This window comes from Tachypleus tridentatus, chromosome 12 (genome assembly GCF_004210375.1).
Source record: "Tachypleus tridentatus isolate NWPU-2018 chromosome 12, ASM421037v1, whole genome shotgun sequence".
In the NCBI taxonomy this organism is placed as follows: domain Eukaryota; kingdom Metazoa; phylum Arthropoda; class Merostomata; order Xiphosura; family Limulidae; genus Tachypleus; species Tachypleus tridentatus.
In genome coordinates this window covers 137,347,294-137,366,009 of record NC_134836.1, presented here as the reverse complement: position 1 = coordinate 137,366,009, position 18,716 = coordinate 137,347,294, and the positions used below count along the sequence as shown (strand labels likewise).

General features: G+C 32.5%; 1 protein-coding gene across 1 annotated transcript in view; it reads right to left on the bottom strand.

The window, feature by feature from the left end:
• The window catches only part of LOC143235815 (uncharacterized), a 105,249-nt gene that overhangs the window by 36,327 nt on the left and 50,206 nt on the right, over positions 1-18,716 (bottom strand). The window contains exons 13-20 of the mRNA XM_076474009.1: positions 16,014-16,111; positions 15,243-15,416; positions 14,452-14,533; positions 13,090-13,198; positions 11,804-11,919; positions 8,795-8,934; positions 8,187-8,331; positions 7,769-7,881 (exon numbers count right to left, since the gene is read on the bottom strand). Coding sequence (XP_076330124.1) covers positions 7,769-7,881; positions 8,187-8,331; positions 8,795-8,934; positions 11,804-11,919; positions 13,090-13,198; positions 14,452-14,533; positions 15,243-15,416; positions 16,014-16,111 — 977 coding nt within the window. The remainder of the gene's footprint in view (positions 1-7,768; positions 7,882-8,186; positions 8,332-8,794; positions 8,935-11,803; positions 11,920-13,089; positions 13,199-14,451; positions 14,534-15,242; positions 15,417-16,013; positions 16,112-18,716) is intronic.

Here is an 18,716-nt window from a genome sequence, read left to right as displayed (position 1 = left end):
TAGAAAAGTGGAAGAAGATTTTGTTCTCTGATGAGAAAAAATTTAACCTGGATGGTCCAGACAACTTTTAACATTACTGGCACAATAAGGGTATCGCACCGGAGACATTTTCTACATGACACAGTGGAAGAGGTTCCATTATGATCTTGGGTGCTTTCTCCTTCCATGGAACAATGGAGCTTCAGATTATACAGGGGCGTCAAACAGCAGCTGGCTACACTGGTATGTTGGAGAGAGCATCCTTATTGATGAAGGCCTTTGCTTGTGTGGAAATGACTGGATCTTTCAGCAAGACAATGCTGCAATCCACAATGCCCATAGGACAAAGGACATTTTCTTGGCGAATGGCGTGATTCTTTTGGACCATCCAGCGTGTTCATCTGAACTGAACCCCATTGAAAATGTTTGGGGGTGGATGGCAAGGGAAGTCTAGAGAAATGGACATTAATTCCAAACAGTGCATGATCTTTGAGAAGCCATCTTCACCACTTGGAATATCATTCCAGCCAGCCTTCTACAAATGCTTATATCGATCGTACTGAAGCGAATGTTTGCAGTTATTCACAATGACAGCCGTGCAAGTCACTACTGAGACCTCTTTTTGGGCATTTCCTACCCTGTTTAGGACTTCTTTTTTAGTATGGTCTTAAAACTTTTGACCAGCTAGTATTTATGCTAATTTCAGTGTTCACATTTTCCCTATTAAATGCTAAAAAGTTTTTTATTTTTATTTTATCTTTATTTATTTTTATCTTTCGAAGCTCCACTCAAATAAGTGGTTAAGTCTAACAATGCAAAATGCATATTTTTTTCTTTATGTTCATTGGCCTTAAGATTTTGGTCAGCAGTGTATATGTGTGTATGTATATCCATGTGTCTGTATCTATATATAAAACTCACAATTTTTATGTATACTGAAGAACAAAAAACATTTGTGATAGAACGGCTGTGCCGCGACAGTAACACCAATGTTCTATGCCACACCAGAACGCTGTGCGCGACAGTATCACCAATGTTCTATGCCACACCAGAACGCTGTGCGACAGTATCACCAATGTTCTATGCCACACCAGAGCGGCTGTGCACGACAGTATCACCAATGTTCTATGCCACACCAGGCGGCTGTGCGCGACACAGTATCACCAATGTTCTATGCCACACCAGAACGCTGTGCGCGACAGTATCACCAATGTTCTATGCCACACCAGAACGGCTGTGCGACGCGACGGTATCACCAATGTTCTATGCCACACCAGGCGGCTGTGCGCGACGGTATCACCAATGTTCTATGCCACACCAGGCGGCTGTGCGACGACAGTATCACCAATGTTCTATGCCACACCAGGCGGCTGTGTGCGACGGTATCACCAATGTTCTATGCCACACCAGGCGCTGTGTGCGACAGTATCACCAATGTTCTATGCCACACCAGAGCGCTGTGCGCGACAGTATCACCAATGTTCTATGCCACACCAGAACGCTGTGCACGACAGTATCACCAATGTTCTATGCCACACCAGAGCGGCTGTGCCGACAGTATCACCAATGTTCTATGCCACACCAGAACGCTGTGCGCGACAGTATCACCAATGTTCTATGCCACATCAGAACGCTGTGCACGACAGTATCACCAATGTTCTATGCCACATCAGAACATTGTACACAACAATATCACCAATGTTCTATACTAAATTAATTTGGTATTATTTGCTATTTTAATCTTTTAATTACTAATGTTTACAGACTTCAGAATCACTTGGAGGTTTGTGTGTTTAGATATTTTGTTACATAAATAAATATTCTAAAATAACCCAATGAAATAATAATTAATTCATTTCAACTCTGATTTCTGTTATCGTTTGGTTACACTTACACACTATTTCAAATTTCTCTCTGTGTGTGCATGAGATGAATCACAAATGGTAAAGAATCAAGTAAACAGCCAGTTTTACATTAACTAACATGCAGAGCAACACCTAGAGGGAAAAAGTGCCAAACTCATCACTATTTCATGCAGATTTCCAGAGCAAAATTAAATCATACCAAACAGCCAAAACTACTCAACACTGATGGAGGTCATGGTACCTGAGAAACTTCACGCCATCTGCCATTTTTGTCCAACTTCACCTGCAGACAGTAAAAGTATATCTGGATAAGAATTAAATAACACAAAAAAAACATGTAATAATGTTTGATACTCAGCAACATTGTGCCAGAGGTATATGGTTATACTTGTAAGTAAATAGTATTAGACTGATACAAATGTTCAAAATAAGTAAAACCTATAGACTTTAACTGATTTTTAGTTGAACTACTTTTTGGCTGAACATTAGTAACACACACACACACACACATATATATAAGCTTAATTTTAATAAATAATTAAATCACAAATAATGTCATTAAATAAACATTTGGTGGATCAGTTTCAACTTAACAAACAAACATGGTTTCAATATTACATTTACATACATCAGATACAATGTAACGAAATCTGTTGCTCTTACTAAATCAGTATTATAATACTAAAGAAACAATTGCCCAAACAAAATTTTGGAAATGTTTTTGAAATGCAGCAAAACTAAGTTTCAACAAATCCATTTATTATTAAAAATTATTTTACTGTTTTTCATATTGTGACACGTATATTATCAGTAATAATTATTGAAATGTTGTTTTCATTTAGGGGCTCAAGATATCATAAAAATAGTAGTGGTGAATTTGTGGGTAATCTCCTCTATTGTTTTGGATACATTGTGTATCATTCACTCTTCACTTTGACTATGCTATTGACAAGCTTGGACCCCAGCCATCAAAAAAATCACATCACCCATTCTATTTTTACCACTACTATTACGTTGTGAAATAGAACAATTATTCAAAGAAACACTACAGAAAATACAGAAGCCCAGCTAACAAAACAAAATGTTTGAAACCTGAAGTGCCCAATAAAAAATAGAATTTTTAAATGAAATGTCACTATCCATAATTTGTCAAAAGTATTTTTAAAGTATCAATATAAAACTGTATTTTTAAAGTATCAATATAAAACTGAACTTTACTAAAGAAATCTTAAACAAAACTTGAATAAGAATTCCAACAAGCAGGTGGTCATAATGAAATGTTTAATTTGAAAATTTTTAAATATAACATTTACAGCAAAGTTATTACTATTAATTTAAAACTTAGAATGTAAACAGTCAAGTTTCAAGATTATGTTGTTTTACAGTTATCTGTTGATTCAAGTTTACAAAAATGTCCATTTTACTTTTTATTTTCAGTTAATAATTTCTTAAAGCCAACATCACAATAATACCACACCAAAATATTCTAGCTTGTTTAGCCTACAACTGTCATATGTATAGACAAATAATTATTCTTTTAAGCATTGTTAATAACAATTAAAATAGTGTTAGAATGAACTAAAACTCTACAAGTAGTTACCTATAAATACACAACATTTAATTATACTTACACTATACATATATAAATGTACCAGAGAATACAAGATGTATAATAACAGTCAGTGTACACTACACATGATGAATTCAAAGTCATATTATAAAAGTTCCTTCACAAATTACACTTCCCATGTACCATTCTAAGTTATTTCAGTAAGTTACAATCAAAACTTCACAAAAAAAAACCCAACAACTTTCAAAAATGTGACAGACCTTTTCCTAATAACACTTTCTCTGGTATATACTAAAACTCCAAAAATATTTATCACTCTTTTCCTTTGATTTGCATGTCATTAATGAGGCATATGATAAAAATAATAAACCACATATGCTTCCTTTTAAAGGCCCTTCAAAGTTACATTACAGGGTACAAGACATGTAGTTTAATAGAACTAAATCACGTAGTTTAATAGAATTTAAAACTAATTATATACACATTAACTATCACTCACAATCAACATGCTCATGAACTTATTTCCAATATCACCTATCTAAGATGTGTAAAAGTACATGTATTGTATGGGGCCATGCATTTCATAACTACATTTAAACAGAATAAGAAGTGATTGCTACAAATATGCAAAATTAAATATTTACCACAGTTAAGATGTGGATATGGTTAAATTTTACAAAATTAAATACTTACCACAGTTAAGATGTGGTTATGGTTAATTTTACAAAATTAAGTACTTACCACAGTGAAGATGTGGATATGGTTAAATTTTACAAAATTAAGTACTTACCACAGTTAAGATGTGGATATGGTTAAATTTTACAAAATTAAGTACTTACCACAGTTAAGATGTGGATATGGTTAAATTTTACAAGATTAAGTACTTATCATAGTTAATATGTGGTTATGGTTAAACTTTACAAACATACCTTCAAGACTGGCGGATAACTTCCTAAACAAGCGGCAGCATGCACAGGGAAGAACATGACACTAAATATCATTCCCATTAAAATTTATGAAACTGTCTGAATAAAGAATATATTATGAAATCAAAACTGTCCATGGAACAACAACTTTAAATATGAAATTAATATAGCTAAATCAAGGTTTGTGTTAGCAGGACATAGATATATACAGAATTTTAATTTGAAAATTGCATAATTTATTTCTCTTTCAAAACAATGTTATTTCAGAAAGATTAATAAAAATATCCTAGAAATAAACAATTCTTTCCAATACTACATTAGAAAACAGTAAAAAATATGCATACTTGTAGGAATATCATAAAATAGATTGTGTTAAGCTACACAAAAACATTTCTATAAAATCAAATACAATAACACAACGCTGCTAACAGTATTAGACTTAGTTGTATTAGTACTGTACAAAGAAAGTATTCTAGTATTTGAAGGTTAACATAAATTAACATTAATAAAATGATTTGAAAGACAATAATCACCATAACAATGCTGAAGTACATTCATATTAGTTTAACCTAATAAATAACTGCATAACCAGATGAAAAAATGTTGAAGTACATTCACACCAGCATAACCTGATAAAAAAAGTGTTCAAAAACATTCACAACAGCATAACCTGATAAACAAGTGTTCAAGAACATTCACACTAAATGACATGATAAAACAAGTGTCCAAGTACATTCACAACAGCATTACCCGATAAACATGTATCAAAGTACATTCACAACAGCATTACCCGATAAACATGTGTCAAAGTACATTCACAACAGCATAACCCGATAAACAAGTGTCAAAGTACATTCACAACAGCATAACCGATAAACAAGTGTCAAAGTACATTCACAACAGCATAACCTGATAAACAAGTGTTCAAGAACATTCACAACAGCATTACCTGATAAACAAGTGTTCAAGAACATTCACACTAAATGACATGATAAAACAAGTGTCAAAGTACATTCACAACAGCATTACCGATAAACATGTATCAAAGTACATTCACAACAGCATTACCTGATAAACAAGTGTTCAAGAACATTCACACTAAATGACATGATAAAACAAGTGTCAAAGTACATTCACAACAGCATTACCGATAAACATGTATCAAAGTACATTCACAACAGCATTACCGATAAACATGTATCAAAGTACATTCACAACAGCATTACCGATAAACATGTGTCAAAGTACATTCACAACAGCATTACCCGATAAACATGTGTCAAAGTACATTCACAACAGCATTACCGATAAACATGTGTCAAAGTACATTCACAACAGCATTACCTGATAAACGTGTGTCAAAGTACATTCACAACAGCATTACCTGATAAACACGTTATATGAAAGGAACTTAACCTTAAAATTTTGATGATGTTATGAAATGTTAAAATTTTAACACTGTTAGGAGAAATTAGTTGTATTTTAATAGTAAATATATGCAAAATTACACTTTGTAGACATATGCGTATTTATATGAATAAATTCGTTACAGTTACATGCCTTGAAAGTGTAATTTACCATTTCATTACAGTTATATGCCTTGAAAGCGTAATTTACCATTTCGTTACAGTTATATGCCTTGAAAGCGTAATTTACCATTTCATACAGTTACATGCCTTGAAAGCGTAATTTACCATTTCATTACAGTTACATGCCTTGAAAGCGTAATTTACCATTTCGTTACAGTTACATGCCTTGAAAGCGTAATTTACCATTTTGTACAGTTACATGCCTTGAAAGTGTAATTTACCATTTCATACAGTTACATGCCTTGAAAGCGTAATTTACCATTTCATACAGTTACATGCCTTGAAAGCGTAATTTACCATTTCATACAGTTACATGCCTTGACAGTGTAATTTACCATTTTGTACAGTTACATGCCTTGACAGTGTAATTTACCATTTCATACAGTTACATGCCTTGACAGTGTAATTTACCATTTCGTACAGTTACATGCCTTGAAAGCGTAATTTACCATTTCGGTACAGTTACATGCCTTGAAAGCGTAATTTACCATTCGTTACAGTTACATGCCTTGAAAGCGTAATTTACCATTTCGTTACAGTTACATGCCTTGAAAGCGTAATTTACCATTCGTTACAGTTACATGCCTTGAAAGCGTAATTTACCATTTTGTACAGTTACATGCCTTGACAGTGTAATTTACCATTTCATACAGTTACATGCCTTGAAAGCGTAATTTACCATTTCATACAGTTACATGCCTTGACAGTGTAATTTACCATTTTGTACAGTTACATGCCTTGACAGTGTAATTTACCATTTCATACAGTTACATGCCTTGACAGTGTAATTTACCATTTCATACAGTTACATGCCTTGAAAGCGTAATTTACCATTTTGTACAGTTACATGCCTTGACAGTGTAATTTACCATTTCATACAGTTACATGCCTTGAAAGTGTAATTTACCATTTCATACAGTTACATGCCTTGACAGTGTAATTTACCATTTGTACAGTTACATGCCTTGAAAGCGTAATTTACCATTTCGGTACAGTTACATGCCTTGAAAGTGTAATTTACCATTTCGTTACAGTTACATGCCTTGACAGTGTAATTTACCATTTCATACAGTTACATGCCTTGAAAGTGTAATTTACCATTTCATTACAGTTACATGCCTTGAAAGCGTAATTTACCATTCGTTACAGTTACATGCCTTGAAAGCGTAATTTACCATTTTGTACAGTTACATGCCTTGAAAGCGTAATTTACCATTTTGTACAGTTACATGCCTTGACAGTGTAATTTACCATTTCATACAGTTACATGCCTTGAAAGCGTAATTTACCATTTCATACAGTTACATGCCTTGACAGTGTAATTTACCATTTTGTACAGTTACATGCCTTGACAGTGTAATTTACCATTTCATACAGTTACATGCCTTGACAGTGTAATTTACCATTTCATACAGTTACATGCCTTGAAAGCGTAATTTACCATTTCGTACAGTTACATGCCTTGACAGTGTAATTTACCATTTCATACAGTTACATGCCTTGAAAGCGTAATTTACCATTTTGTACAGTTACATGCCTTGACAGTGTAATTTACCATTTCATACAGTTACATGCCTTGAAATCGTAATTTACCATTTCGTACAGTTACATGCCTTGAAAGCGTAATTTACCATTTCGTACAGTTATATGCCTTGAAAGCGTAATTTACCATTTCGTACAGTTACATGCCTTGACAGTGTAATTTACCATTTCATACAGTTACATGTTTCATCCTTTTTCAAATTGAAAAAGAAACAATGTAAGCAACCTCTCTCAATAGCATTTTCCTTATTTCAAATTAAATACAAATCACAATGATGTCTTATTACACCAACTTACCCCACGGATGCTATGAATTATTAAAGTGTTGTCATCAACCATACTAGGACTACCTGCTTTCTTTTTACTGTCAAAGTTCTGTAAATCTGTGTCTACCAAAGTTTCATCAGAACCTAAGTGAAATGTGATAAGAGCAACAAGAAATGAAAACAAATAACTTAATGTTTGATATTTATTGCCAAAGTTACATTTAAGTCTCTGTTACCACTTTGTTCATAAAAAGTAATACAAAACAGTTCATACACTGAAAATCTATAAGTAAAGAGAAGGAAGAGTACATTAAGCTCTCTATGTCAATCACATCCAATCCAATACCAGAGTTCATCAGGCTGGCTGGTACGTGGCAGACATAGCAGTGATCTAGGCACAACTACATATACCATAACATAATGGGTTTTGGAACAGAAATAAATGATACCTTCTAAGCCTCTTGAAGTTCTAAATGTAGTAGTGGTTATTACAGTCCCTCCTTCCGTTATCTTACTGTTGCTTTCAACAAGTTCTCTCGACTCTTCTGAAGTATCACTGGTCACTGGCACTTCTGCTCCATCCATAAAAGTGAACTGAGTTTGTGAAAATTGAGAATGTGAGATGAATATTTTCTGTATGTTTAGTAGACAGAGATCAAAAGTAACTATTCATGTTATGTTTTCCGTACTGTAATACACATAAATACAAACATTTCTGTAGTCCAGAAGAAAATCTCTGTAAAGCTGCATCAGGTGAGGTGCTACAATATAATAAGACATTAAAGTAATAAAAGTCTTTAATTTAACAGAAAGTAAGCTTTTATCAATCACTTCATTCTATGAATGTTGTTTTATTAAAAAAATTAAATAACAGACAAGTAGTAATAAACAGAAAACAGCAGTTGTCCAAAAGCCATGTTTTTCAGTTGTCTAAGTATAAATGTTTGCAACAACAAATATCCTTCTATTTCCATTAATTTGTTTATAAATAATTGTATATTTTTAGTGAAAACTTTGAAGCCAGTTAAAAGTGCTACAACATGAAAAAGTAAATTACAATGACCTCTACTGTCAAGGATCCTGTTACAGTGTCATTCACTATTGGTTGAGAATGAAGAGGCATAATTATCCTCTCACTTCGTTTGTTTATTAGCTCTTTAACGCCTATTATTCCAAGACCAAGGAATCGTTCTGTTCCTAAAATAAAACAGAAAAATTATTGTGGATTCATCTAGAAATTACACAAGCCGATAACACAATTTATTTTTTAAACTGTTTCCACCGTCTTCAATAACCGATTCATAAAGGTTTATAGCCAGTTAACAATTAAATTTCAATTTGAAATCTGTGCAATGTATTTCTGGACAAATACCAAAGGTTTTAACACAAAATCACTTAGAGAATAAAAATACACAAATTTATCATAACGTAGCAGATGAGTAACCCATTCACCATGGCTGGGATGTGTAGTTAGCACTCCGTCACGCTGCAACTGGGTCAAACGTTTCATACTGTCGATGCTGTTTACACCTTCCAGGATCATCTTGACTATCATCACTGGTTGGAGAGCTATCATGTCACATTACCTTGTTTTCATCATGCATTTTAACACCACTTAACTCACTTTCACTATCTTCTGATCTGTCTGAGTTAAGCATATCTACATATTAATTAGGGTTACAGCTAGCTGCTTTAGAAAGCAGGCACAGTTGGCACACAGTTGTCATTACATTCCCCATAGGCATCTTTTGGTTACTAAAAGCTGAGTGGAACACATATCAACATTAGTTGAGAGGCCAATTTTACTTCCATAAGTCATATGCAGTAATTCTGAATAACAATTTGAAACATTTGTCCCTGTCACAGAGTGAAGAGGTGGAAACATTATGAAATATAAATCTCAGCCACAGTGAAAAGATTAATTTCAGTTGAATATTACCTTATAGTGAATGAGTGTTTCATGTAATACAACATAATGTAGTTTATCCATTTTAGTGGCCAATAATAGTTTATATGTACTGTTTTTAATATCAAATAGGTTTGCATCACATTTAAAGTGCCAGGATTAAAAGAGGTATTCTGTTGAATCACACACATCGTGAAATGTTGAACAGTAATGACCTTCTGCTACTGTGCTACAGTCAAATCACCACTTATTTAATGCCTCAACAGCATGTATTTAAAACTTACTTTGGTATTATAGCTATTCACCTGCCACTATGTAACTCCTGCTGATTTTTCACCTGCCACTCGTAACTCCTGCTGTTTAATTTGCTTCTATTGAAAAACTCTTCCTGTTTCACTCAGTATTATTTAATTCTTTTCAAATGGTTACGTCCTCATGTTTTAACTCTTACCATACAGGCTTGGTCAATTTGATCAGTCACGTAACCTTTTGTACTCACTTAAAGTCTTTGTAGGTTTAATACTTGTAACTTACAATATAGTGTCCATATTTCCACAGAAATTTGTAGTCTCTCATCTAACATTAAGTCTTTCACATACAAAAAAAATCACATTTTCGGTGAAGTATTTTTAATAAACTAAAATACAGATTTGTTTATCAACATATTGAGTATTTGTTTTGAATAGTTCATGTGCAAGTAATTTTCACGTCAAGATTAAAAATATCTTTCTTTATCTCAAAATCCCAAATTTCATTTCTGCAATCTCTAAAACCTCTAAGTATATTTCAAATGCTTGTTTTCAGTAGAACTATATTTATCTGTTATTTTCTCAACCCTACCTCTGTACACGTTCGGTCAATTTGACCAACCTCATAACCACCCCATACAAAAATCAAAATTTCACTTCTTTTCTCTCTAAAATGACTTCATGAAACTATGCTTGTTTATTCTAAGTAGCTTTAAAACACAGTATACATCTGAAGTGGACAAAAAATAAATGGCCACCCTTGTAAATATTGTTAATTTGTTGTATATTTTATTAGATAATAGAAACATATGTAAAACTATGCTTTTAGAACCCACTACAAGATATGTTCAGATGTAATCTTAAATACTAATTTTAACACTAGTCTTTGTATGTAACTGTCAACTTTTCATGATTTTAGCTCCTTAGACATTTTTATTCCAATTGGCCTATAAAATAACCAAACAAAGTTATCTGGAATAACTGAATGTAAAAATGAAACTCAACACAAATCAGTTTCACAAGTTAATATTTAGTCAGTGTTCCCTTCAAGTTCAATACTGATTCACATCAACATGACATGCTGCCAATCAAGATTGTACAGATATTCCTGAGTGACATGTTGTCAATCAAGATTGTACAGATATTCCTGAGTGACTGACTGCCAATCAAGATTGTACAGATATTCCTGAGTGACTGACTGCCAATCAAGATTGTACAGATATTCCTGAGTGACTGACTGTCATCCTTCTTCATAAAGCTCATTTTCAGTGTTTGACTTGTGATCCTTTGTTAATTGGTTTAACTCAGCCCACAAATTTTCAGCTGAGTCGATATCAGGTGCTTGACCTGGTCATTCCATTAAATCAATTATCTTGTTTCTAAAATATCTTTTAAATGATTCCACAACTGCAGAGAAATGGTTTGATCATTTTGTAGCCTAAATGGTATAACATACCATTTGGCACAACACTTTTTATGACTATATGTAACTAAAATCAGGCAGTTAGGCCTGATTTTAATAATAATAATTTAATATTTAATAATTTTGGCAGTTATTAAAGCCAGCATCAAAATTAGGATTTGAGATCATATTTAAACAGAGCTCATTGAGCTTTTCAAAAAATAGTTTTACATATTTTTCTGTTATCTAATAAACAATATATCAAATTAACAACATTTTGAATGGTTGGGACTACTTATTTTTGTCCACCCTCACACATGTGTAGGGAAACCTTCATTTTATGACTCAAAATACCATGAAATGGTTTTAGAAATGTACATAGATTTTTTTACTGTATTAAAAGTGTTGTGTTTTGGTATTTAAACACAAATAATTATCAGTGGGACTAGAAACACAATTACTGTCAGTAAGCAACAGAAACTGGGATAGTGTTTTAATATTCAGTTTTACTTTCCTTGTTTCTATACACAGTATGTGTTGAGATAACAGTAACTTGTAAATACCTCTGCTGTTTTTCTCCGATCATAGACTTCAAAAGTATTTCAGCCGATGAGTTTTTGACAATGCTGCAAAATACAGAGAAAACATCAAGAGTTTGAAATGTTTCCAACTTGGGATATTTTAATATCCAACTACAATAGGAAAAGAAATAAACAACAGTAAAATTAGTATAGCATTGGTTTACTATATGTAGTTAAATATTGTAACAAATAATATTGCTTATTACTTATAACTGCAATGTGCAAACAAAAAATCGATTGTATTTATTCCGTGAAGCAAAAAATATCGATATCATACATACAACACATTACTGGGAAAACTGTTAACTTAATATCAATACTATACTTTGGTTATTTCTTTTTTGGTATCATGTTATTGAAACTTTGGTTATTTCTTGTTTATTAACATCATTCTGGTGATATTGTAGTTATTTCTTGTCAGACATCATTCTGGTGATACTGTGGTCATTTCTCATTTATTGACATCATTTTATTGATACTGTGGTCATATAGCCATTGTTGTAAGGTTAATGATGCAAGGTTTCACCAGAATATTGCTCTTGTGCATCAGTTGGTTAATTCAAGTAAGAACACATTATTTTTTTAAATGCTTGTACTAGTCATTTGAGACTGTACAAATGTCAGAAGCATCACATTCAAAGCAGACAGTGGAATGTGTTTACCTCTTACTAAGGTGACAATATAAATAACTGCCTGAACTGCAAAGTATCACAAACAACCTTGGTATTGTAATGAAGTATCTAGAAGAAATCCCCAATCATGATACAAGAAGTTAGAGAAAGGGTGACAGTAGTAAACAGTGCCAGTGAGCAGCTTACCATATTTAATTTGGTTTTACTATCACCCACATCTGTACAACTTTGACCCTCTCTCCAACTGTAGAATAATTACCAACTCCTCCCAGTAACTTACTTATGCTTTTTAGGCTCTAATGGAGTTCTTACCCACTTTATAATAATAACATTTAATTATTTCATTAATTCATCATTGTAATTTTGAAACAGAGAATTAAAACAAATCACACTTCACAGCCAAACCTGCACTAGACATATCATTTTATACATTCAGACCCTTAATTAAATATTCAATTATAAGAGAAATAGTTAATTATTGGAAAGTTTATTAATCTGTACATTTCAGTAATGTCTTTTAAAATTAATATTACTCAAACTGAAAGTCATGTATATTATAAAAATATAATAGTGATAACCTTACAAAAGAAATTGCTCATCCCAGAATGGATTGTTTGTGTTCTTTACAGCTGTTGTCTGAAACCTCTGCGATGGTTCATCCATCTCAACAACACAGAAAGGTTCTTGACAACCTAGGTTCAAAGCAGAAAGATTAAACACCTTTAAATCTAATTATCCAAAACACTGTTCCATATATCATATAATACATATTTTATGTCAGTAATGTGGAAATATTGTTATAACAATTTTAAAATATTATAAAATATTAGTACTACTTTAAAATGTACAGATTATAAAGTTCATAAAATTTAATTTGAATGTTGTTGCAAAAATGAGAAGAGATCACGTTACAAAACAAAGTACCTGTATCTATATAAGAGTACAAATATTTTATGCACAACTATCGTATCTTAAGTACCTATATAATAGTGCACACATCATATAAACTATCATGTCACGTGTGATATAAAACTATCATATCGCGTGTGATATACAACTATCATGTCGCGTGTGATATAAAACTATCATGTCACGTGTGTGATATAAAACTATCATGTCAATGCGGTGATATACAACTATCATATCACGTGTGATATATACAACTATCATGTCACGTGTTATATACAACTATCATATCACGTGTTATATACAACTATCATATCACGTGTTATATACAACTATCATATCACGTGTTATATACAACTATCATATCACGTGTTATATACAACTATCATATCACGTGTTATATACAACTATCATGTCGCGGTTATATACAACTATCATGTCACGTGTTATATACAACTATCATATCGCGGTATATACAACTATCATATCGCGTGCGGTATATACAACTATCATATCATGGTATATAGCAACTATCATATCACATGTGTTATATACAACTATCATATCACGTGTTATATACAACTATCATATCAATGCTGTTATATACAACTATCATATCGCGTGTTATATACAACTATCATATCCGCGTGTTATATACAACTATCATATCACGTGTTATATACAACTATCATATGCGTGTTATATACAACTATCATATCAATGCGTGTTATATACAACTATCATATCGTGGTATATACAACTATCATATCACGTGGTATATACAACTATTATATCACATGTTATATACAACTATTATATCACATGTTATATACAACTATTATATCACATGTTATATACAACTATTATATCACGTTATATACAGTTACCAATTCCCATATAAATTAGTTTTTTTATAAACTTGTTCTGAAAATTTCATCTACCCTAGTTGATGTTTTCAGTAATAAAATAAATACAAGTAAAACGTTTATAAAGGCATATCCACCTTGTGTACTGTGTTATGAACAAATCATATGGTTACCTTTTTTAGAACCAAGATTATTGGCTTTAATCACTTTCACAAGTAATCGCTGTTCATGCCTTGTTGATAAACTGTTATATGGCTGAAAACAATAATAGAAATTAATTTAAACCCAGCACAAATACTAAGAGAAAAAGAATACCACAAGGTGTTATGACAATATTTACAGTAGCAAATAGTCCAGATGCACACACACATTTAAAATTTATACTTAAATTTTAAGGTACTTGAGTATCTTTGTATCAAATTATATGCAAGAACCTGGAGAAACTGGTTGGCACACATCTATAAGAATAAAAGATCGTTTGAAACTCTTTTCTTTGATTTTGACGACTCAAAATAAACACTTCCTTTTTGTCATATGTTAAAATTATCACACAAAAATAAAAATAAAATAAGCTCTCTTTAGTGACAAAACAAAAACCAAGCATTAACCAGTGTACCAAACATTAACCATTATTCAGATGTAAAATTATATATATTTAGTCACTCCCCCCGATTTAAAAGTTGTGGTTGAATTATTTTTTATTTTGGTACCTAGCAATGAACTTATGCTTTTAATGCTGGAACACATAACAGTTTCCTTCTATCATTCAACTCCATCAAACTAATAGTTGAGTAAACTTAGCATAAAGTTGTTTTTAAACCATAATAAGTTTTTAACAGACTGTTCATTTGTTTTATCCATAAAGAAAACTTTAATTAAGAGCATCATTCTGCTCTATTTCACAGACACCTCAGTTTTATAAATTATAATATATGTACATATATATTACTGTAAAACAACATACCGAAATGCTTAAATCACTATACTTCTGAGAATCTTCAACTTTCGTTCTGTGTTGACCCTTCGGAAAGTTTCTTTGTTTAGCCAGATGGAGGTCAACTGTTGCTGTCGCTATTGCATTAATAAATGCATTCACAATGGCATCTTCCACAGATCTCTGGCCATGTGTGCTGTATTTCTGAAGTACAATGTTATCACAAAAACAGAATTTATCTTTTTGTAATATATATTTGTAAGAGTATAATTTCGACATATGATTTTTATATAGTACTGTACAAGTACAGTACATACAGAGTGCAAGTCTATAAAGTTGTTTTCCTTATTCCTCTGACAGCTCAGACACCTAATGGTGCCCTCGTTTGTTTCCTAACACAAATTTGCATGTTCTTCTTAAGATATATCTCTAAAGATAACTCTAAAAAACTAACAATACAAACTACTAAAATGTCACATATAACACGTATTGATAGATAAAAATCAAAAGAAACATATGTAGCCCTTGCAATGACAAATTCAATGTATTGGATGAGAACAGTTTCAACTGTACCATTTCAAAACCAACCAAAGAATCTAGTATTTAGCTGGTAAATTAATACTGAAAATAGAAGGGATATTTTGGTTCAGATCACAAAAAAAACTGTCGTACAATTCTTTTCGAGATTTTTTCTGCTTATAATACAACAAACAAATGTACAAGTACCTTAGAACAAGATTTCCATAAAACTTTGTGTTATATATGTGTGTATGTATAGATGGTTTAGTTTTCATTACTTACTGGTGACCCATCAGAAGGCTTCAGAGTCAACTTGATGTCAGGTCTGTCCACAAAATAAACAACAAAATGACCTCTTCCATGTTGCTGAAGATTTTGAGCTGTAATAAATTAAAATACAATTACTTTATCAGTCAGGATAAGACACTAATATGTTGTAAACAAATGAAGTGACAGTGGTAGGTACTTGTAATAAAAAATAGTTCATGTGTTGATTATACATAAAAGTATGATTACAAACCTAGTAATGTTATTTTTCCATTACGTTTTTTTTTATTTTCTAAGTTCATTGGCAACTCTACTCTTTTCTTAGATAAAAGGTGATATAAAATATCTTTATCACAAATAATCAACCAGATTGGGTGACATAATTATATAATTTGTGATATACACTAGATTACGTTTTGTCACATTACCAACTATCTACATTACCAACACTGTAGGAAATCAAATCTCATATCTTAGTATCATAAGTAAACTCACAGCTGACCCACTGAGGAATTTTAAAGTAATGTTACAATCAGGTTAAAGTTTTTATTGTTATTCTTTAGCATAAAACTTCACAATACTGAATTTTAGGGTTGCAAGTCCATAAACTGATTCATTGGGAGACTGTATCTGGTAAATATTTATTTCAAAATTTGAAAAATAAACTTTATTAAGCAGTATCATAAATGGAACTGCACAGATTCTACCAAATAATCGGCTTTGTATTATCAATCCACAGAGTGTAAGTATATGTCATAGTTAAAACTAAAGCAAGCTTTTATAAGAATCTTACCTTTAAGGCTGCATTCATATTTGTGTAGTTGATTCCACTGGTCTAGAACATTGGATTAATTAATAACATTATGTCACTAGAAAACCAGAAAAGTCATTGTTGGACAAACAATAAATCATGTTTACTACATCAGCTCTAATAAGTAATCCAATGAATTTGAGAGACAGGAAAGAGTTTCAATATGGCTGGTTTTGCATCCAGCTTGTCATACAATGAACCATACAACAGCCAGCTGTAAAACTGTAAATGTGGAACAGAGAAGATGGTGTTAATAGAACTGGTTCCTGTATCAAAGTTGAACTGGCAGAAAGAAGAACTGTCAACTTCAAGTAACTTATCTTTACCAAGTGCTCAAGGAAGAAGGTGAAGAAGAAAGTAGAGAGTAAAAATTCTCCAAAGATGACTCAGAGAATGGATCTGGAACTAAAGACAAGTTTAGTGTAAGAACATAGTCACCCTCATGTTGCAAAGGCATCAATCATCTGAGGACAGGCCTCTCCACAGAAGGGAGTTTGTACTCCACATGAAAAAGATGACAATTAAAACAAAGAGTCTTGTATAATGTTCATCACACCAGAGGAAGCCACAGAAACTGTATGAATGAGTATCACTCTAATATTTGATGTAAGTTACCACTGCTGACATCAACAAACACTGAGGATCTAGAAACATGAAGAACAGCACAAACTTCTAACCTATCAATGTGTGTTGTTGCTATCTGTGAGCTGTTCCTATCCAAGGAGTTAAGGAAATAGAATGACACTTATTCCCCAATACACTGCTTCAACCCAAAAGGAAAGCATCTGTAAAATTACAGTCTAAAGAAAAGGGTAAAAATACACACTGCTATTGTAATCTCTCATTTCAATCAAAAGTGGACAAACTCAAGGATAATGAGGATGCTGTGCACATCAGGTCCGAAGAAGCATGGTATGATACATCAGTTGTGTAGACAGAAGCCACTGAGAACCATGGTTCCATTGTAGATGTTACTTGGCAGCAAACTCTAGATAACTGAATCCATAAATGAAACCATCATCTCCATAGCACCAAAACTATTTGGTTGTAGAAGACCATAATGGAAGACATAAGTGTATATGTGAGAACTCAATCCTTCCAAAATCAAGGAAGAAATTAAAATATTGCATTGGAAAAGAAGATGAAGAAAAAAAGACAAACAACACACTAATCAATCAGTTGAGCCCATAAATCAAATCAGTGATCTAGGAAGATCAGGTGGAAGATTCATCTGGGTCATAAAGGGTGGACTGACATGACTGATCAAAAGAAAGTGGGTTGACATGATCCAACTTGCAATTTAGGTGGAAAGAAGTAGCTGAACTTTATATAAATAAGGTAGGACAAACATCACTTTCCACTAACAATGTCATCAAGGGCAGGACAAACATCACTTTCCACTAACAATGTCATCAAAGGGCAGAACAAACATTACTTTCCACTAGCAATAATATCATCAAAGGGCAGAACAAACATCACTTTCCACCAGCAATGTCATCAAAAAGGGCAGGACAAACATCACTTTCCACTAACAATAATCAAAAGGGCAGAACAAACATCACTTTCCACCAACAATGTCATCAAAGGGCAGAACAAACATTACTTTCCACTAACAATGTCATCAAAAGGCAGAACAAACATCACTTTCCACTAACAATATCATCAAGGGCAGAACAAACATTACTTTCCACTAACAATGTCATCAAAAGACAGAACAACCATTACTTTCCACTAACAATGTCATCAAAAAAGGACAGGCATTACTTTCCACCAACAATATCATCAAAGGGCCAGAACAAACATTACTTTCACTAACAATGTCATCAAAAGGGCAGAATAAGCATTACCAAACTAACAATGTCATCAAAGAGACAGAACAAACATTACTTTCCATAAGAACATCATTT